Genomic DNA, 22,559 nt, shown 5'->3' on the forward strand with positions numbered 1-22,559 from the left:
GTGTTGGAGACAGGAGAATCAGAAGCGGGATCACTGGGGTCTGGTCTGGTGCTAAGGACAGGAGGATCAGGACCAGGGTCGCTGTGGTCTGGTATAGTTTAGGGGACAGAAAGATCAGGACCGGGATCTCCATGGTCTGGTATGGTGTTGGGGACCACTGTGTTTGGTATGGTGTTGAGAACCAGAGAATGAGGACCAGGATCACTGTGGTCAGGTATGGTGTAGGGGTCAGGAGGATCAGGATCAATGTAGTCAAGAATGGTGCTAGGGACAGGAGGATCAGGACCAGTATCAATGGGATTTGGTATGATGCAGGAGTCAGGAGGCTCAGGACCAGGATAACTGTAATCAGATATGATGCCAGGATCACTGGTCAGGTATGGTACTAGAGACAGGAGGATCAGGACTAGAATCACTGTGGTTTTGTATGGTGTTGGGGACAGAAGGCTCAGGACCAGGATAACTGTAGTCAGATATGGTGCCAGGATCACTGGTCAGGTATGGTACTAGAGACAGGAGGATCAGGACTAGGATCACTGTGGTTTGGTATGGTGTTGGGGACAGAAAGCTCAGGACCAGGATCACTGTGGTCAGATATGGTGCCAGGGACATGAGGATTAGGACCAGGATAACTGGTCGGGTATGATACTAGAGACAGGAGGATCAGGACCAGGATCACTGTAGTTTGGTATGGTGTTGGGGACAGAAGGCTCAGGACCAGGATCACTGTGGTCAGATATGGTGCCAGGGACATGAGGATTAGGACCAGGATCACTGTGGTCTTGTATGGTGCTGAGGACAGAAGGATCAGGAGCGGGATTACTGTGGTCACGGGGATAAAAGTCCTCAAATTTGGTTCATTTTCTCACTCTTGAATAATGTAATCTTGTGGGTTCCTCATCCTCTTCATCCTCCGTTTCATCATCACTATCCTCTTCTTCTACTTGTGTCTGTCTCTGCAGGATGCTGGGGAGGCTCTGAAAAGAAAAACATCCCCAGATTGTATTCTGTCACTCTGCTCTCTCCTTCTATTAGCATGCTTCTTGCACTGCAGCACAATGATTGGCTCCTTGACCTGCTTCTCCCTCTCCCAGACTGAGCTCTGCTGCATGGGGGGCTAACAACCAGACAGATTCAGGTACTCACAATGCTTGTAATACAACAAATGATGTATTTCTGAATACAGAGTTGCATTCATTTGTATGTTTTCCTTTCAGCTTCAAAAATTTCCTCACAGGCACATCCACACCTACAGCACTTCACATTCAAGGTGGAACTTTGAGCGATTTCACAGTGCTTGTTATTTTGTGTTGAGTGGGCAGAATGACAGTGATGTAAGTGTCCCCACTTTAGAGAATTCCCCTCACTTCATGTCCTGGGGACACTGCGAGAGGAAGTTAGGGGGACATTTTCCAATGCATTTCAAGGACTCCAAGGAGCCCTCTTCATCAGGGCAATCTAAAGAAAAAAAGATCAGAGTTCTAGAGGAGTTGGCTTAGGTCAGGGGTAGGCGACCTCAGAGAGGGAGAGTTAGAGATATAACTGAACGAAAAGAAATGAGAGATCAAAGATCACCAGGGTGCAGCACACTATTTTTTTATTTTTTTTGCTGAGGAGTTAACCTAGCCCCCCCCCCCCAAAAAAAAAGCAAGGAAGGTTTGAAGAGCTCAGGTCAGCAATATGCAACCCACAGTGCAGGGGTCAGCAGTATGTGGCACATAGCGCAGAGGCCAGTGGTAAATAACACACAGTGCAGGGGTCTGTGGTATATAACACACAGCGCAGGGGTCTGTGGTATATAACACACAGCGCAGGGGTCCGTGGTATATAACACACAGCGCAGGGGTCCGTGGTATATAACACACAGCGCAGGGGTTAATAGTAAGTAATGTGTAGTGCAGAGGTAAGAAATATGTGACATACTGTGTATATAATGCGCAATGCATGACTCTGTAGTAAGTAACGCACATTCCAGAGGTCAGTAGTGTATATAATGCAAAGGGCAGAGGTCAGTAGTATGTAACACACAGTGCAGGGGGTCAATCATTCATAATGCACAGTGCCTAAGTCAGTAGTAAGAAATACACAGTCAATGGTAAAAAGTATATAATGCAAAGTGCAGAGATCAGTAGTAAGTATATTAGTGCGTGAGTCATTAGTAAGTAATGCACAGTCCAGAGGTCAATGGTATATAACGCAAAGTGCAGGGTTCAGTAGTATGTACCACATCATGCAGGGGTCACTACTTAATAATGCACAGTCCAGAGGTCAGAAGTATATAATGCAAAGTGCAGAGGTCAGTAGTAAGTAATGCACAATGCAGGGGTCACTACTATATAATGTACAGTCCAGAGGTCAGAAGCATATCAGGCAAAGTGCAGATGTCATTAGTAAGTAATGCACAGTGACGAGGTCAATAGTATAAAACACAGAGTTCAGAGGTCAGTAGTATGTAATGTACAGTGCAGAGGGGAAGAGTGCATAACACAGTGTGTAGAGGTCAGACTCAGTAGTAAGTAATGCACAATGCAGGGGTCATTACTATATAATGCACAGTCCAGAGGTCAGAAGCATATAAGGCAAAGTGCAGAGGTCAGTAGTATGTAATGTAGAGTGCAGAGGTAAGTAGTATGTAATGCACAGTGCAGAGGTCAATAGTATATAACACAGAGTGCAGAGGTCAGTAGGATGTAATGTAGAGTGCAGAGGTAAGTAATATGTAATGCACAGTGCAGAGGTCAATAGTATATAAAACAGAGTGCAGAGGTCAGTAGTATGTAATGTACAGTGCAGAGTTCAGTAGTAAGAAACACACATTTCTCCCTCCCTCTGTAAGATTAACTCACCAGATCTGCAACCTATCTTGCTCAAGTAGTTCACAGCTCATGGAGTGGGAGGGTGCACCTTTTCTACTTGGGTGCTATAGGACCTTGTCCTGGCACTACCTACATCCGCCAAATGTTGGATTTACAGCTCCAGGATGTCAGAGTCTTTCCCTCATAGAATATAAGGGTGAACCCAGACCTGAAGGTTGAATGCCATTCTGGGGTATTGACTGCACATTTGACCTTTCGGCTCAGTACACTCTTATCAGACTGGATGCTTAGTGGAGGGTCTGAACCTACTACCCCCCCTTTTTAAGTGCCTTTTGAACGGAACCCAGCCGTGCTCCTTCTATAGGGTTGTTCCTAAATCCCACGTAGACTGTCATATAGAAGCTCTGGCTCTTTTCTCCCTTTTAATTACTGGGAGCAGACAGATGAGCCCCATGCCTCCATCTCTTACAGCTCAGAGCCGCTCATCACATAACGAGGAATCGATCCCTGCGAGCATGTTTATTAATTTCCTGAAACCTTCTCACTTACCGGATCGGTGATTCATGCCAGGCTCTTCACACTGAGGGGATTATTACTGTCCTTTGGGGACAAGTTACAGCGCAAGGAAATGTCAGCGGTTTTTGTTAACCGCTTCCACCCCTGGAAGCTGAAGCACTGCGTACATTTTTATATATGGACTGTATGTATGTATGTACTGTGTAAATACTATATATATATACACTGTATATATAGATACACACACACACACACACACGTGTATCTCATAAAATTTGAATATCATCAAAAAGTTAATTTACAGAGTAAAGATATTTCAAGCATTTCTTTGAATTTTAATGATTATAGCTTACAGCTAGTGAAAACCCAAAACTCAGTATCTCAGAAATGTAGAATAATACATAAGACCAAGGGAAAAAGGATTTGTAATACAGAAATGTTGGCTTAGTGAAAAGTATGGCCATGTAGAGTATAGTATGCACATAACACTTGGTCGGGGCTCCTTTTGCATGAATTACTACATCAATGCGGCGTGGCATGGAGGTGATCAGCCTGTGGCACTGCTGAGGTGTTATGGAAGCCCAGGTTTCTTTGATAGCGGCCTTAAGCTCATTTTCCAGCAGGACTTGGCACTTGCCCACAATGCGAAAAGTACCAATACCTGGTCACATGAATGATCATGGTATCACTGTGCTTGATTGGCACGCAAACTCGCCTGACCTAAACCCCATAGAAAATCTGTGGGGTATTGTCAAGAGGAACATTAGAGACACCAGACCCAACAATGTAGATAACCTGAAAGCCGCTATCAAAGCAACCTGGGCTTCCATAACACTTCAGCAGTGCCACAGGCTGATCACCCCCCATGTAACACCGCATTGATGCAGTAATTCATGCAAAATGAGCCCCAACCAAGTATTGAGTGTATACTATACTGTACATGGACATACATTTCTGTAAACCAACATTACTTTATTAAAAATAATTTTTTTATTGGTCTTATGTAATATTCTAAATTTCTGAGATATTAAATTTTGGGTTGTCACTAGGGATGGGCTATGTATTCGACTCCAACATCAGCTGTTCGTGTGTTTGTTGAACACACAAACAAATGGGATTCTCAGTGGGAAGTTCGCCCGCCAATGAGCGCCCCATAATGCACTGCGCTCTTGCAGTGCATTGATTGCTGATGATTGGCCAAAGCATGCGCCTGACCTGTATGCTTTGGCCAATCACAGCACAATGTACTGTGAGAGCAATGATTGGCCAAAGGCAGAGTGCCTTTGGCCAATCATGGCTCAGGGGCTATGTCCACGCCCTATACTATATAAGGCTGCTGCTTACATGGTAGCCGTGTATAGTGTGTGACAATGGAGATTAGGCAGGTAGTTAGTGGATAGTGTGTTCAGTCAGTTTAGTGCAGTCAGTGTAGTGTACAGGCATACCCTACTAAAACATATAGATATGTTGTAGTCCTGGGTCCCCTCTCGGTGCTCCCAAAGTTTGATGTCCCTGGCACTTATGGTTTGGGAGCAGTGCCATGTCAAACTGACCAAGATTTCCTATAGATGCCAATGTTAGAGACAGGGAGAAGTGCCATGTCAAGCTTACTATATATTCCCATTGAGCACTGAAAGCTGAAAATTGGTCTGGGCAGGAATGGGTGAAAGTGCCCTTTTTTTTATTTGGTTAAGAGAAACCCTATGATAGAATAAAAAAAAAAAAAAAAAAAAAAAAGAAAAACCGGTGTGGGGTTCCCCCCAAAATCCATACCAGACCCTTATCTGAGCAGGGGACGAGCGAGCACCCCCCCCCTCCTGAGCCATATCAGGCCGCTTGCTCTCAACATGGGGAGGGTGCTTTGGGGTGGGCCCCAAAGCACCTTGTCCCCATGTTGATGGAAACAAGGGCCTCTTCCCGACAACACTGGGCTGTGGTTGTGGGGGGTCTGCGGGTGGGGGGCTTATCGGAATCTGGAAGCCCCCTTTAACATGGGGGCCCCCAGTACCCGCCCCCCCCTCTATATGAATGGGAATCGAGTGCATAGTACCCCCTCCCATTCACCAAAAAAGTGTCAAAAAGTAAGAACCACAGGAAACAGTTTTTGACAAGTCCTTTATTAAAACATAAAAAAAATAGTGTACCTCGATGTAAATCCATCGTCAATCACAACGCCCGCCGGACGTCAGGCCATCTGCCTTCTCTCTGCTTTGACAGCTCTCATATAGGCAAGGGGCAGGGCCACCCGGCTACGTCACCTGGTGGCACCACCCCTTCTGATGTCACATGACTTCACGTACGATGTATCCGATACCCATTTACATGCGGGAGGGGGGGCAGGATCTGGGGGCCCTTTTGTTAAAAGGGGCTTCCAGATTCCGAAAAGCCCACCACCCGCAGACTCCGACAACTTGGGAAGACTGGTGGGTTGGGTTGTTGGGAAGAGGCCCTTGTCCCCATCAACATGGCAGAGCCCCCCTCCCCGCCCCAAAGCACCCACTCCCCATGTTGAGGGCATTTGGCCTGGTATGGTTCAAGAGGGGTGGGGGCTTGCTCATCCCTCCCCCCTCCTGACCTGCCAGGCTGCATGCTCGGATAAGGGTCTGATATGTATTTTTTTGGGTGGGGGGGTTCTATGCGTTTTTAATTTTGGCATGGGGTTACCCTTAAAATCCATACCAGACCCGAAGAGAAGGGTATAGACTGGGGGGGGGGGGAACTCCACACGTTTTATTTTTTTTATCTATATTGCCAGGAGCCGACAATACATTACAGCCACGAGCAAGTTTACATGACATTTTTTCCTTTAGAAATGTCAGTATTGCTGCAGCAGGCTCCATACATCATACAGATGTGCCATTTTACAGGCACATTAAGGGGACCCCCCAGGCACGATATTTAAAGGAATATTTCATTTTTATTGTTTCATTTTAAGCATCATAATAATCACTGCTCCTTTAAAAACGGTTTAAAAAATGTTGCATTGATTTATGTCCCCCAGTGCAGTACCCGGGTCCCCATACACTTTTTATGTACATATAAGTCTTTAAAATGAGGACTTTTGATTTTTCATGTTCGTGTCCCCCAGACTTTAATAGGGTTCGCATGTTCGCTAGAACTTTTTCCATGTTCGAGATGTTCTGATGCGAACTGAACAGGGGGGTGATTGGCCCATTCCTAGTTGTCACTAGCTGTAAGCCATAATTCATCAAAATTAAAAGAAAGAAATGCTTGAAATATATCACTCTGTGTGTAACGCATCTATATAAAATATATATTTCACTTTTTGTATTGAATTTCTGAAATAAAAAAAAATGTTTTAATGATATTCTAATTTATTGCGATGCACCTGTATATATACACACACACACTTTGGATCTGCTTACTCACCAGAGAGCTCGTACTCCATGTGGTATTGGAGGAAGGGTTTGTTGCATTGATCGGTCGAGCGTCTTGCGTTCCGGTGTTAATATGGATCTTGGAACGAAAATCCTGCAAAATACAGACAATGCAATATGACATATCCTAAAATATATTATAATCATATAGTTTTAAACTGTCAGCTAATGTGACTGTGTACCCAGGGCCGCTGATAGGGGGGACCACCAGTCTTCCTGTAGGGGGCCCTGGCACACAGGGGGTCCCCAACAGCACAGGGAATTGGTGCGGTCAAGAGGAGGGGCAATTACAGAAGGAAGCCCTGTGCGGCTCTCTGCAGTAGCTGAAAGACAGCTTCTCCCCCTCCTGCCAGCTTTCACAGACACAGACACAGGGCATCGTTACTGTAACTGCTTCTCCAACACCGATCCCCTCCCTGTTCTGCCTGCTTCTGATCCCCTCCCTGTGTGCCCCCCTTTCACTGTGCTGTTCCCCCCCCCCCCCCACAGCGCTGAAGGCTTCCCTGTCCTGTAAAAAAATAAATTGTAAAAAAATAATAATAAACATAATAAATAATTAAAAATGAAATAAATAATTAAAAAGAATTGTAAAATAAAAAATTTTTAACATTTTTTTAAAAAAAAGTATATATACTTTATTTTTTTTTAAATGTAAAAAACAATTAAAAAGGACTAATTTTCACAGGTTCTTGGTTTTGTTTGTGTCCACTAATAACGACTTGTATTGTACTGGGCCCTGTGATTTCTAACAGCAGCCCTGTGTGTACCCCTTACATATTAGGGCTCCATTCAGACCTAAGCCTTATGGAAATGCATGACCTGCGGTGTGATGCCATTCAAGCTACATGTTGTAACTTGTAGATATCAACATTAAGCCCCGGTTCACATTAGTGCGATCGCGGAGATCGCATGTAATTCGGAGCGGACTGCTCCTAAATTACATGCGATCTCGTGTGCGGTGCAAATTTCAGCCATACACTTTGCATTCGCACTAAACTTGCACATGAGGCTTTTTTTTATCCACAGCACTTAGTGCCGGTTCACATTTGTGCGATGCGGGAACGCTGCGAATATGCAGCGTGATCCCGCATCCGCACCCCTGGCAGTTCACACTGCCATATGCGATACGCAGGGGGTGTCAATTAAAAGTTAACGACACCCCCAGTTGCAATCGCATATCGCAGCGCGATCTGCAATTTCGCACAGAATCGGATCGCACTAGTGTGAACGACTATGCGATCCGATTCTGCTGCGGATAAAAAAAAGCCTCATGTGGGGGTTTAGTGCGGATGCGGTGCGAATTCAGCCATACAAAGTGTATGGCTGAAATTCGCACCACACATGAGATCGTATGTAATTTAGGAGCAGTGAGCTCCAAATTACATGCGATCTCCGCGATCGCCCTAATGTGAACCGGGGCTAAAGAGTATGTAAATCCTAACAATTAATGTATTTAATCCCTTTTAGTCCCGGTTCACACTAAGGCGACCTGTGAGGCGACCTGGTTGCCTCACAGGTCGCCGTAGGTCGCCTCCCATAGGGAAGCTGCGGACCCGTTATAATAGGAGCGACACAAGTCGCTCCGACTTAGAAAAAGGGTCCGGAGCTTCTTTGGGGCGACCAGGAGGCGACCGTCATAGACTTCAATGTTATGAAGTCCGTGGCGGCCGCTCCGAGGTCGCGGTGCGAAGTAGCAAGCAACTCGGAGGTCGCGGTGCGAAGTAGCATCGCCCCTATGTGAACGGGGCCTTAACCTGTTAAATATACAATTGAAGTGTTTTGTTATACAGTGCCTTTAAATAGTATTTATACCCCTTGAAATTCGCCACATTTTGCCATGTAACAACCAAAAAGGTAAATGTATTTTTGGGGGATTTTATATGATAGACCAACACAAAGTGGCACATAATTGTGAAGTGGAAGGAAAATGATAAAAAGGTTTTTTTTTTACAAATAAATACCTGAAAAGTGTTGGGTGCATTTGTATTCAACCCCCTTTACTCTGATACACCTAACTAAAATCTAGTACAAAAGAAGAAAAGAACCCTCTAGGTGGGCTTTTAACGGGCAAAAATAAAAAATAAAGGGTATATAATAAAAAAAAATAATATTTATTCAATATATCCAGGTTAAAACCAACATAGAAAAATAATTGATGGCTTAAAACATACAATGAATGCAGTCCTAATACGAACACATTATAGAAGAGAGCCGATCATGACAGTTTATCCGATAGTATCTGATCGGACAAGCACGAAAATTTTTCTCGTATGATACCAGATTGTACGATTTTCGTTTAATCAGTACAGTTGTCGTCCGAAAATACAATACAAATGCACTACAACACATTACATCACTTCTGAATTTTTATCCTGTCTTATGAGAATTTTTGTAACTTTAGTAACCTCTCCATTTTTGATAAGCGACTAGCATGCAAAAAAAAAAAAAAGAAAAAAACGGACAATCTGTCCGATTTTCGGATTGTGTGTATGGGCCAAAAGTCCAGACAAAAATCCAATTGAGAATCTGTGGCAAGACTTGAAAATTGCTGTTCACAGACACTCTCCATCCAATCTGAAAGAGCTTGAGCTTTTTTGCATGAGAATGGGCAAAAATGTGCCACTCTGTGTTGAACTATCACATAACATCCCAATAAAATACAATTTACGTTTTTGGTTGTAACATGACAAAATGTGGAAAATGTCAAGGGGTATGAATACTTTTTCAAGGCACTGTATTTTTTCAATAAAAAAAAAATATTGTTGATCCTGCCAAAAATGCACTACTGTCCTGTGCACCTGCAGTGTTATCTTAATCATTATCAGCTCTGCCCAGTTCATTACCTCTATGGATTACAGACCCCCTCCCCTCTATGTTAATTAGGTGAGGAGCGGAGGCATTCTGTAGTCCTGTCCAAGGGTGCTAACATTCCTCCATATATACAGTATGGAGAGTAAGTGTTGTCACCCTAGGACAGGAAGTGGCAGGATCACTAGGTGAAAGTAAAGAAAAAACAAAAGGCCTAAAATAAAATATCAAAATATACAGAAGAATGTAATAACAGATAAAGAAAATGAATGCAGCCACCACATCTAAGGACTGGTAAGCTTTTGGACCAGGGAGGTGCTGTGGACATAGCATATCTTGATTTCAGCAAGGTATATGACACAGTTCCACATAATTAATACAAAAGTTGTACAAGCTAGGACTTCCAGAGTGTGGCTGTAAATGGGGTTCACTCGAAACAGAGACCGGTCATTAGGGGTGTACCACAAGGCTCTGTACTAGGTCCTGTTCTAGTTAATCTATGTGTAAGTGATAGAACTAAAAGTTTGTTGGGTAAGTTATGTATTTTTGCTGATGACACAAAGGTGTGTAATGGGGTTGATAGCCCTGGAAGTGTCTGTAACATGGAACATGATTTGGCATTGCTGGAAGATTGGTCAAAGCAGTGGAGACTGCAGTTCAATATTTCTAAATGTAAAATAATGCACCTAGGGAAAAAAAACCCCAGAGAGAGCACAATATTAGGGATACAGCACTACAGAAGAAAAAGATTTGGGGGTACTTATGTCAGATGATTGCAAATTGAAAAGCCAATAGAATTCTAGGATGCATCACTAAAGGGATCACCAGCAGGAGAAAGGAGATTCTGATTCTTCTACATAGATCTTTATATCACTAGAGGGTTCACCTGCAAGAGAAAGAAGGTCCTGATTCCCCTATATAGATCTCTTAATTAGGGATAGACCGATTATTGGCAAGGCCAATATATCGGTGGCCGATATGCACTTTCCCCGTTATATCGGTATCAGCCCTGCAACTGCCCGATATTTTTGTGACGTCATTCTGCCTTCTTAGGCTGCCTCCCTCGCCTTGGACAGCCTCGTCTGGAGTCGGGACTAGCCTGTGGAGTGTATCACAGCCATACACCCACCCACAGCAGCCTGGTGCCAGCCACAAACACATCCACAGGCCCTGTACCAGCCAGCCACCCACAGGCCCTGTACCAGCCAGCCACCCACAGGCCCTGTACCAGCCAGCCACCCACAGCCCCTGTGCCAGCCAGCCAGCCACCCACAGCCCCTGTGCCAGCCACCCACCCACCACAGGGTGCCAGACTGCCGGCCACCCACCACAGGGTGCCAGACAGCCAGCCACCCACAGACAGGGTGCCAGACAGCCAGCCATCCACAGACAGGGTGCCAGACAGCCAGCCACCCACGGGCCCTGTACTAGCCAGTCACAGGCACTGTACCAGCCAGCCACCCACAGCCCCTGTGCCAGCCAGCCAGCCACCCACAGCCCCTGTGCCAGTAACACACCCACCCACCACAGGGTGCCAGACAGCCAGCCACCCACCACAGGGTGCCAGACAGCCAGCCACCCTCACACAGGGTGCCAGACAGCCAGCCATCCACAGACAGGGTGCCAGACAGCCAGCCACCCACAGGCCCTGTACCAGCCAGTCACAGGCACTGTACCAGCCAGCCCCCCACAGCCCCTGTGCCAGCCAACCATCTACCACAGGGTGCCAGCCACCCACCCACCCACCACAGGGTGCCAGCCAGCCAGTCACCCACCACAGGGTGCCAGCCAGCTACCCACTACAGGGTGCCAGCCACCCACTTACCACAGGGTACTTGCCAGCCAACCAGCCACCCACCACAGGGTGCCTGCCAGCCACCCACCACAGGGTGCCAGCAAGCCAGCCATTAAGCATTAAACAAAAATTAACATCTTCAGTACCAGATTTGTGTCAAAAATTGTCTTTATTTTTCAAAACTTTCAATGTACAAAATATCGGCCCATATCAGCCGATACCGATACGTTGTGACCAAAATATCAGTATCGGCCCTGAAAAAAACATATCGGTCTATCCCTACTCTATATCACTAAAGGGATCACCAGCAGGATGAAGGAGGTCCTGATTTCTCTATATAGATCTTTATATCTCTAGAGGGATCACCAGCAGGAGGAGGGAGGTTCTGATTCCTCAATATACAGTATCTCACAAAAGTGAGTACACCCCTCACATTTTTGTAAATATTTTATTCTATCTTTTCATGTGACAACACTGAAGAAATGACATTTTGCTAAAATGTAAAGTAGTGAGTGTACAGCTTGTATAACAGTGTACATTTTCTGTCTCCTCAAAATACCTCAACACACAGCCATTAATGTCTAAACCACTGGCAACAAAAGTGAGTACACCCCTAAGTGAAAATGTCTTTTGTTGCCAGCGGTTTAGACATTAAGGGCTCTTTCACACGGGCGTTCCGTATGTCCGTATATCACCCCATCCATTTGCAGGTGATATACGGACATAATGCATGTCAATGGGATTGCCGATGTCAGCGGATGACCATCCATTGACATCCGATTTGCGTCCTTTCAGTTCTGTTCCGTTTTTTGGAACGGGACAGAACCCAATTTTTCTTCCGTTAAAAAAACGGAACGGATGCAAAATCGGATGTCAGCGGTGTTATCCGCTGACATCCGCAATCCCCATAGACATACATTATGTCCGTATATCATCCGTAAACGGATGGGATGATATGTGGTCATACTGAGCGGATGACACAAATGTCATCCGTGTCCGAGAAAAAAAAAAAAAAAGTGCCGCAGCGGAAGAAGAAGTCGGAGCGGCCGTGTGAAAGAGCCCTAATGGCTGTGTGTTGAGTTATTTTGAGAGGACAGCAAATTTTCACTGTTAGGGCTCTTTCACAAGGCCGCTCCGTGTGAAAGCTCCGCTGCGGGACTTTTTTTTTTTTCATGGAGCGGATGACAGTTGTGTCATCCGCTCCGTATGTCCGCATATCATCCCATCCGTTTGTGGATGATATGCGGACATAATGTAAGTATATGGCACTGCGGATGTCAGCGGATGACACCGCTGACATCCGATTTTGCTTCCTTTCCGTTTTTTGAACGGAGGAAAAATAGGGTTCTGTTCCGTTCCAAAAAACGGAACAGAACTGAGAGGAAGAAAATCGGATGTCAGCGGATGGTATTCCGCTGACATCCGCAATGCCATTGACTTACATTATGTCCGCAAATCATCCACAAAAAAATAGGATGATTTGCGGACATACGGAGCGCCCGTGTGAAAGAGCCCTTATACAAGCTGTACACTCACTACATTGTACATTGTAGCAAAGTGTTATTTCTTCAGTGTTGTCACATGAAAATATATAATAAAATATTTACAAAAATGTGAGGGGTGTACTCACTTTTGTCAGATACTGTAGATCTTTAGTGAGACCTCATTTGGAATACTGTGTCCAGTTCTGGAGAATTCACTTACAAAAAGATGCAAAAAGATATTGATAAGATAGAACGAGTCTTGAGACGGGTAACAAATATGGTGAAAGGTCTGGGGGATAAAACATATTGAGAGCGACTTTAGGAACTTAATATGTACAGTCTAGTGGAAAGAAGGGAAAGGGGGAGACATGATTGAAATCTTTAAATACATGTCCTCAAACTAACTGGAGGAAAGTTCAAAACTAATCTTAGAGAGTATTATTTTACTGAAAGAGTAGTTGATACTTGGAATAAACTACCAGCAGAGGTAGTGAGACCAAAAACTATTGAAAAAAAAAAAATAAATAATAATCCAGCTCCCCCCCCCAAAATAAAAATAAAAGAAATAGACAGACTCAATGGACTACTTGGTCTTTTTCTGCCATCACCTTTCTATGTTTATATGTTAAATATATTACATTTATATTTCTTGTTTTTCTGCACTTTTAATTAGTTCCTCCAAGATAAAAAAAAAAATGCATCGCTAGGGATTATCCACTAGAGGGCGTATGGTACAGCATTTCTGTACCCGATGCCCTCTTGTAGGTTCCTGATAGGAACATATGTCCGTCCCCATGTACATTTACACAGCAGACGCTTGCAGAAAAGTATGAACCTGAACAAGAAAAATAAAAATGAAATGTTACCTAAATAACAACCTTTACTTTTCATTTTATTTACACCTGAAAAAAAATGAAATGAACTCGGCACAAGTGTCAACTTTTAAATTGTCTTGGAGTAGCGAATCAGATGGCTAACGTGAACCAGTAGGGAGCCATTCCAGTCCTGGGGTACAGTAAATGGTTGTATTTCATGCCCTGTGCCAGGCTGTCTAATCACATTATATGACACACAGCGCTCTCACCTCCATGTCTTTCTCCAGGTCGCAGTCCTGCAGGCTGTGGAAGGCGCTGGTGTATACTTCAAGAGCCCGAGCATGAAATATCATCTCAACTGTCAGGAAGTCCGAGAAGATTTTCTGGTGTTAAAGACAAAGAAAGATCGTCAGTGGAGGGGCTGAAATGTCTGCTTCTTCTAAACCCTCCAATGGCTGTGAATTGGACCCTGGGGTCAACTGCAAAGGGTTATAGCAGGACTTTGCCCTATCAGCGACAATTTTCTTGACTTTATTTTAGTCCCAGTGATGTAATCTCTATGCAATGTAGGCATAGTTGCCAACATTCGAAAAAAATTTCCAGGGACACTTTGCAGCACAGCTATCAATTACTTACCACACCCACTTCCCTGAAGCTCCGCCCACTCCACATAATTAATCTCCGCCTACTTATCATCAGATTATAGGGTCTACTCAATAAAGAGAGAATTACAGGAAATTGAAAAGGGAATTTCAAACTTAATGCCAAAGTAGCAGAGTTGGAATAATTCTCCCATTCAGCTGCACTTCTTCTGTCTAAAGTTTAAAATTCTCATCACAATTCCCTGCAATTCTAAAGCGTCAAATGTGCTCAGGTGTGACCATACAATAAATGGAATATGTGAATATAAATAAAGTGCAAAGTGTAAATAAATTCATTAAGTAAGTGAGTGCAAAGTGCAAATAAGTACATTGCCGGGACAATGCAAATTATCCAGGACAGGCTCCTATTTGCCGGGACTGTCCCTGCAAACACGGGACAGTTGGCAAGTATGTGTAGGCAGATCATAGCTGGTGGAATGGGCCAGCAGGGTGCTGTACATATCTTGCTGAAAACATCCCAGCACCCTGCCTCAGTACTCCTCTCAAGAGCCCTCAGTCCTGGTGCAAGCAGTGGACCAGCACTTTATAAGAGTTTTGTGAATAGCAAAATGCCCTGCTGGGTGGCTGTAAGTCTGGAGGAGTGGGCAGGCTGTATTTGCATGCAGACTACCCTAGGTAATGCCGACAGGATGCTGAGCTTCCATGATTGTGAATAACTGAAATACAATGAATAAAAGGGGCAGGCCAAGAACAAGCAGGCTGAAGAGTAAAGGGCTAAATCAGCCTTTCTCAAACTTTTAAACATAGAGGAACCCCTGAAATAAATTTCCAGTCTCAGGGAACCCCTGATAAAAATGACTATATCTACATCTCACGATACATTAGTGCACACGTGTCAAACACAAGGCCCCCGGGCCGAATCCGGCCCTCCAGGCCATTTCATGTGGGCCTCACACCTCTCCTGCAGCTGCAGAACAGCTCCAACCCTCCTCCAGACCCCGTACTTTCTGCTTTCCAGAAATGCCTCTAGCTTTTCCCCAGCAGCAGCACAAGGTAAGGGGGTGCACTGTGAAGTAAGGGAGGGTGGGGGGACTCAACTTCTGATGGTGGGGAGGCTCTTGCCATCTTATGTAAGGTAGAGGATGCTCTGAACTTCCAGTCTCACGGATACAACCGGCCCTTTTGAGGGAAATCATAAAACTGATGCGGCCCGCAGATGAATTGAGTTTGACACCCCTGCGATTAGTGTGATGGTCAGTGAAAGAATGATCCTTACACATGTGGTCATTGGGAAGAATTCCCCTCTTACAGATAGCTAAAAAGATCAATGGTTTCAGTGGGAACTTATCTGAGAGGCAGAAAATGCCCATTGCTCAGGGAACCCCTATCTACCTCTGGAGGAACCCTGGTTGAGAAACCCTGGGCTAGATGATGTTGGATGTCCTCCAGCCAGGAAATGTGGCAGTCTCTATCTGACTTGCTGCAGCTTCTAATGCACATTGGGAGAAGCTCACAGTGTGCAGTGAAATCAGAGTCAGTGATTTCAGTACAGGAGAGGATCCGGTACAACTGTGCAAGACTGAAGTGAAGGCTGGTGGTCAGATTTAAGCAATCCCTTTACCAGAACCTTCTTAGTATGATTCCCGCATTAAACAATAAATGACAGAAAAAGACAAAAATCAACTCTTACTGGACGTATCTCTGAGATATTACATGCCATTATGACATTTATTATAGTCTAAGGGCCCTGGGAATGTGTGGTTTACCCAACAGGCCTGTCTATTACTCCACTTATCTCCATTCCATTTTCCCGTTATGTGATGGGCATTTTAATTCTTCCCTCCAACCTCCAGTGTGCATCAATCTGCTTTTTATCTGCACATTTTACCTTTCCCTGAAGAATGATAAACCTCCTGCAGAGAGTCAGCCTGTGTCAGACAGAATTGTTTACTGACCCGCAATTGTCTGCAGTGTGTTTACTGCCAGGCCTCATTAATTCTACCCACAGAGACATCAGGCTGCTAAGAGTCCCTAATGCACATCTTCCATGGTTGTCAAATTTGTCCTTCCAAATAAAGCTTTGTGCATGTGGAATCTCCATGTAAAAGCAGTCTGTGTGCAGGTCCTTGTCTCTCTGGCTTCAATGTGCTGAAACAGCAGCCATTGTCAGGACCTGGATCACCTGCTGGTGGCACTGTGGTTTCTCTGGGAGGAGGGATGTATTTTCAATGTCCACCAGAGGGTGTCCCCCAGCAACCAGCAGACCTCACTAATCAGTTTCAGACAGATGCTGGCTTCTGGGAGAGTATTTAGGTCCTCCCTTACTAGGTGTCTCTCACTCCTGTGTTTTTCTTGCTGCCAGATACTGCTAGCCATTAACCTGTTTCTTTGTTTTTTTTTTAATATGGTCAGAGTCCCGCTTTCATCAGATCGAGTATTCCATGCGGTCTATCTACACACAATAAATACCTGAATGTCTTTAATTTTCTGCTGTTGAAAGGTGTCCATGGCCTCCTCTAGCTGCTGTGTGGTCCGGGCTGCATCCACTGACGCTTTCTGGACGTTGGATTCGGCCTGTGAGGATTGAACATCCCAAATCGACAATCAATTACATATAAATACAAACCCAGAGCCATACACATCACTAATGACTGATGTCTGAATCAGTGGTGGTCATGTTATGTTAAAGGGCAGTGATTGTAATGTTACAGAAAACTGTCTGTGACTGCAGACATACCACAGGAGATGGTCCGACTGCAGACATACTACAAGAGAGGATCAGAGACTGCAGACATACTACAAGAGAGGATCAAAGACTGCAGACTTACTACAGGAGAGGATCAAAGACTGCAGACTTACTACAGGAGAGGATCATAGACTGCAGACACACTACAATAGATGGTCAGAGACTGCAGACATACTACAATAGATGGTCAGAGACTGCAATCATACTACAGGAGATGGTCAGAGACTGCAGATATACTACAGGAGAGGGTCAGAGACTGCAGACATACTACAGGAGAGGGTCAGAGACTGCAGACATACTACAGGAGATGATCAGAGACTATAGACCTACTACAGGAGATGGTCAGAGACTGCAGATATACTACAGGAGAGGGTCAGAGACTGCAGACATACTACAGGAGATGATCAGAGACTATAGACCTACTACAGGAGAAGGTCAGAGTCTGCAGACATAGTACAGGAGATGGTCAGAGACTGCAGACACACTACAAGAGAGGGTCAAAGACTGCAGACATGCCACATGAGATGGTCAGAGACTGCAGACATACTACGGGAGATGGTCAGAGACTGCAGACATACTAAAAGAGATATTTAGAGACTGTAGACACACCACAGGTGAGGGTCAGAGACTGCAGACATAGTACAGGAGATAGTCAGAGACTGCAGACATAATGCAGGAGATAGTCAGAGACTGCAGATATACTAAAGGAGAGGATCAGAGACTGCAGACATACTACAGAAGATGGTCAGAGACTGCAGCCAAGCTACAGGAGATGGTCAGAGACTGCAGACATAGTACAGGGGAGGGTCAGAGACTGCAGACATACTACAGGAGATGGTCAGAGACTGCAGACATACTACAGGAGATGATCAGAGACTGCAGACATACTACAGGAGATGATCAGAGACTGCAGACATACTACAGGAGAGGATCAGAGACTGCAGACATACTACAGGAGATGATCAGAGACTGCAGACATACTACAGGAGAGGGTCAGTGACTGCAGACATGTTACAGGAGATGATCAGAGGCTGCAGACATGCTACAGGAGAGGATTAGAGACTACAGACATGCTACAGGAGATGATCAGAGACTATGTACTGTATATACTACAGTAATGTTGAAGACCGGGGATGTGTTTCAGGAGACAGTTATATCCTGTAAAGTACAGGAGACTGCCAGAGATTATGGCTAATACATTTCCTTTACAAATCAAAGCTTCCACGTTTCTGTCTGCAGCCCCTAAATATAGGTTTCTCTCAGCAAGATCTATTATATCTATTATAAAAGACAGGTGAAGGGATGGAAAGCACAGGAGTACAATATTGGGAACTAAATAAACCAAAGTATTTAACAACCAGAACCCAGTCTAAAGCATATTTTCCCTTACTGACCTAAGTGGGAACCTAGGTAAGGAAAACACAGACTAATGTCTGCAGTGGCCCCAAGGGCCACACAATAAGTGCCATTGGGCTTCAAGTGGCCCGCAGGCCACAGGTTAGGCACCGGAGCTCTAATGAATGTTGCCATTCCTACACCAACAGGAAATAATATTATTATAGACTGATGCTGGGGAGGTGGAATTTTGTTATAATTTACTGTATAGTCTACAATGGTAATTATTTCTGGTAAAAAGAATAGCATTTTGTCGATTTTTTTAAATCCAATGATTTAGGTAAGTTTTGATAGGTGATCTAAACACTTGGCACAGATGCAAACTGTACAGAAGATTCAGATCTTTTTGTAGTCTGAAAAAAACCTGCCGTTTGCCTTATCATGTCTCTTCACAAACAGACTGCTAAGTGGATGGGTCTGCATTCTTATCGCCACCTGCAGTGGCGGGACAAGGTCATCCAGTGCCCAGGGCCAAGATGCCAAACTGCGCCCCCCCTTCCCTTAGGGTTAGTGTACACCCACCATCCCTGCAAGAAACCATTGCGCCCAGGGCAACCGTCCCTCCTGCCCACCCCTTGTCCCAGCCCTGGCCACCTGAGCAGTCTCAGTGCTGGACTCATAAAAGGAGCATCACTGACATTTCTTTGACAGCAAAGAGTCTTCACCTAAACAGAAGTCTTGGGTACCCAACCAGCAAACACCCCCCCCCCCCGTCTCACATGATGCAAGGAAGCAATGTTAATAATTTGTTGGGTTTTTGAAGTCATGGCTTCTGCAGAGTAAAATGGGATGATGAAGGCCAGAACTAGTGGGGGCAGCTGCCCTGGGAGCAGTGTCTTAATGTGTTGGGGAAGGGGGCATCATTGAGTTTATAGCCTACCCTCAACCTTTTCAATTCTATACTGACCACCCTACTGCCTGAGGAATGCCCTACCAAAACAGGAGGAACCAGGGTGGAAGAGCAGTGACGTCTCCAGTGGTCAGTTCCATTGTCTGCACCAGGTGCTGGCAAACTGCTTGTCATTTTTTTGCTGCTGCACCTTGCAACTGTCAGACAGGCAGAAGCAGCACTGTGGATAATCCAGGGAAGGAGGACACACTGAGCTAATTACAGGCGGAGGGAGAGATCTATCTGATTAGCAGGAGAGATTACAACTTGTTAAAACAAATACGCCACACTTCTAATGAGAGCTCGCAGGCATGATGAGATTATGCAGAGCACCTCCATGGGAATAAATGAGGTTTAGACTTTCATAATAACCACTCGTCGTCTTTATAGAAGGGGCATATAAGGAGGACAACTTTGTACCATCCATACTGCACAATACCACGTTATTGTGCTGACACGGTGATCACACGGCTTTGTTTTAAAAAAAAAAGGGGGTTTGCATTGGGGTTCCACTGTTCTTCAATATCTAAGGAGATATAGATATATATCTCCAGATCTCCAGATTAAGGGGGGCAATTAGGACAAGTCCATGATAGTCAAAAGTAGCTTCCTATATCCTCAGGGACCACTGGATGCCCTTTGCACCCTTAAAGTTTAAATTTAGGCTTCTTATTTTTTATCTGTCCTGGTTCCTTCCCCATCAACATGCTTATGATATTTTTTAATAAAACTTTTTTGTTTTCATTACATGCATTATTATAGACTATGTGATATCATCACTGGGTCTTTATGCTTCTTTATGCAATGCAGACAGATCATGGTTGGTGGGGGGGACGCACACACCAAATGAGAGGGTCAGAGACTGCAGACATGCTACAGGGGATGATCAGAGACTACAGACATACTACATGAGAGGGGGGGTTCGGCTGGGTGCACCCTGCCTCAGTACATCTCACAGGAACCCTCAGCCCTGAAGCAAGCAGTGGGTTGGCTTTTGGGAGTAATTGGGCAAATATCAAAATGTCTTGATGGGTGGGTGCCAATCTGGAGGAGTGGGTGATCCTAGGCAGGCAGTATTTGCATGCAGGCCACCCTAGGTAAGGCCCACATGTGCTGAACCCCTATGATTAAAAAACTGGAAATCCAAAAGAATAAAAAGGGGTAGGCCAGGGACAGTGAAGGAAAGAGCTAGATGATGCTGGATGTCATAAAGCATGTTACTAATGCAGAGATGTAGAGAGAGGAACATGGAGGGTCTTACTAATGCAGAGATGTTCAGAGAGGAACATGGAGGGTGTTACTAACGCAGATATCCGAGAAATAAGGAAAACCACAGGCAAGCTGCAGGATTCGGTTGTGAACCTGTAAGTGTAGGTGCTCGTATCTGCCTTCTGTGATATTATATGTAGATTTTTGGCAGAGAAGCTAACAATCAGTTTTAAGCCTCCTAGAGTCAAAAATGCCTTTTTTGCAATGGAAAGGTCTCTGCGTGGATTTGAGGGCATACTGACTGTGTGATCTGAGCCAAAGCCAAATTCAGCATTACTGTAGCTGCAAAACTGGAGACACATGGGGTCTATTTATATTAAAAAAAATTGCAGTGTGATGTCTCGGTCGCTGTCTCAAATAATCCAGTATTTTCAGATTTTCTACACGACCTTACATTGAAATACATTTGTACAGGATCTCAAAAAAGTGAGTACACCCCTCACATTTTTGTAAATTTCTTATTATATCTTTTCATGTGACAACACTGAAGAAATTTCACTTTGCTACAATGTAAAGCAGTGAGTGTACAGCTTGTATAACAGTGTAAATTTACTGTCCCCTCAAAATAACTCAACACACAGCCATTAATGTCTAAACCGCTGGCAACAAAAATGAAAATGTCCAAATTGGGCCCAATTAGCCATTTTCCCTCCCCGGTGTCATGTGACTCGTTAGTGTTACAAGGTCTAAGGTGTGAATGGGGAGCAGGTGAGTTAAATTTGGTGTTATCGCTCTCACTCTCTCATACTGGTCACTGGAAGTTCAACATGGCTCCTCATGGCAAAGAACTCTCTGAGGATCTGAAAAAAAGATTTCTTGCTCTTCATAAAGATGGCCTAGGCTATAAGAAGATTGCCAAGACCCTGAAACTGAGCTGCAGCACGGTGGCCAAGACCATACAGCGGTTTAACAGGACAGGTTATAGTCCGAACAGGCCTCGCCATGGTCGACCAAAGAAGTTGAATGCAGGTGCTCAGCGTCATATCCAGAGGTTGTCTTTGGGAAATAGATGGAGGAGTGCTGCCAGCATTGCTGCATAGGTTGAAAGGGGGGGGGGGGGGGTCAGCCTGTCAGTGCTCAGACCATACTCCACACACTGCATGAAATTGGTCTGCATGGCTGTCCTCCCAGATGTTAGCCTCTTCTAAAGATGTTGCACAAGAACAAGAGCCCACAAACAGTTTGCTGAAGACACGTAGACTAAGGACATGGATTACTGGAACCATGTCTTGTTGTCTGATGAGACCAAGATAAACTTATTTGGTTCAGATGGTGTCAAACGTGTGTGGCGGCAACCAGGTGAGGAGTACAAAGACAAGTGTGCCTTGCATACAGTCAAGCATGGTGGTGGGAGTGTCATGGTCTGGGGCCGCATGAGTGCTGCCAGCACTGGGGAGCTACAGTTCATTGAGGGAACCATGAATGCCAACATGTACTGTGACATACTGAAGCAGAACATGATCCCCTCCCTTCGGAGACTGGGCCCCAGGGCAGTATTCCAACATGATAATGACCCCAAACACACCTCCAAGACCACTGCCTTGCTAAAGAAGCTGAGGGTAAAGGTGATGGACTGGCCAAGCATGTCTCCATACCTAAACCCTATTGAGCATCTGTGGGGCATCCTCAAATGGAAGGTGGAGGAGCGCAAGGTCTCTAACATCCACCAGCTCTGTGATGTCATCATGGATGAGTGGAAGAGAACTCCAGTGGCAATCCGTGAAGCTCTGGTGAACTCCATGCCCCAGAGGGTTAAGGCAGTGCTGGAAAATAATGGTGGCCACACAAAATATTGACATTTTGGGCCCAATTTGGACATTTTCACTTAGGGGTGTACTCAGTTTTGTTGCCAGCGGTTTAGACATTAATGGCTGTGTGTTGAGTTATTTTGAGGGGACAGCAAATTGACACTGTTATACAAGCTGTACACTCACTACTTTACATTGTAGCAAAGTGTAATTTCTTCAGTGTTGTCACATGAAAAGCTATAATAAAATATCTACGAAAATGTGAGGGGTGTACTCTT

The 22,559-nt window shown here is 44.9% G+C and overlaps 1 protein-coding gene across 1 annotated transcript in view; it reads right to left on the minus strand.

Moving 5' to 3' along the window:
• Positions 1–678: 678 nt before the first annotated feature.
• The window catches only part of CIBAR2 (CBY1 interacting BAR domain containing 2), a 71,084-nt gene continuing 49,203 nt past the window's right edge, over positions 679–22,559 (minus strand). The window contains 4 exon segments of the mRNA XM_082270440.1: positions 679–977; positions 6,723–6,824; positions 13,902–14,015; positions 16,704–16,808. Coding sequence (XP_082126566.1) covers positions 858–977; positions 6,723–6,824; positions 13,902–14,015; positions 16,704–16,808 — 441 coding nt within the window. The 3' untranslated portion in view covers positions 679–857.

This window comes from Pelophylax lessonae (assembly GCF_965119305.1).
Source record: "Pelophylax lessonae genome assembly, chromosome: 10".
Classification (NCBI taxonomy): domain Eukaryota; kingdom Metazoa; phylum Chordata; class Amphibia; order Anura; family Ranidae; genus Pelophylax; species Pelophylax lessonae.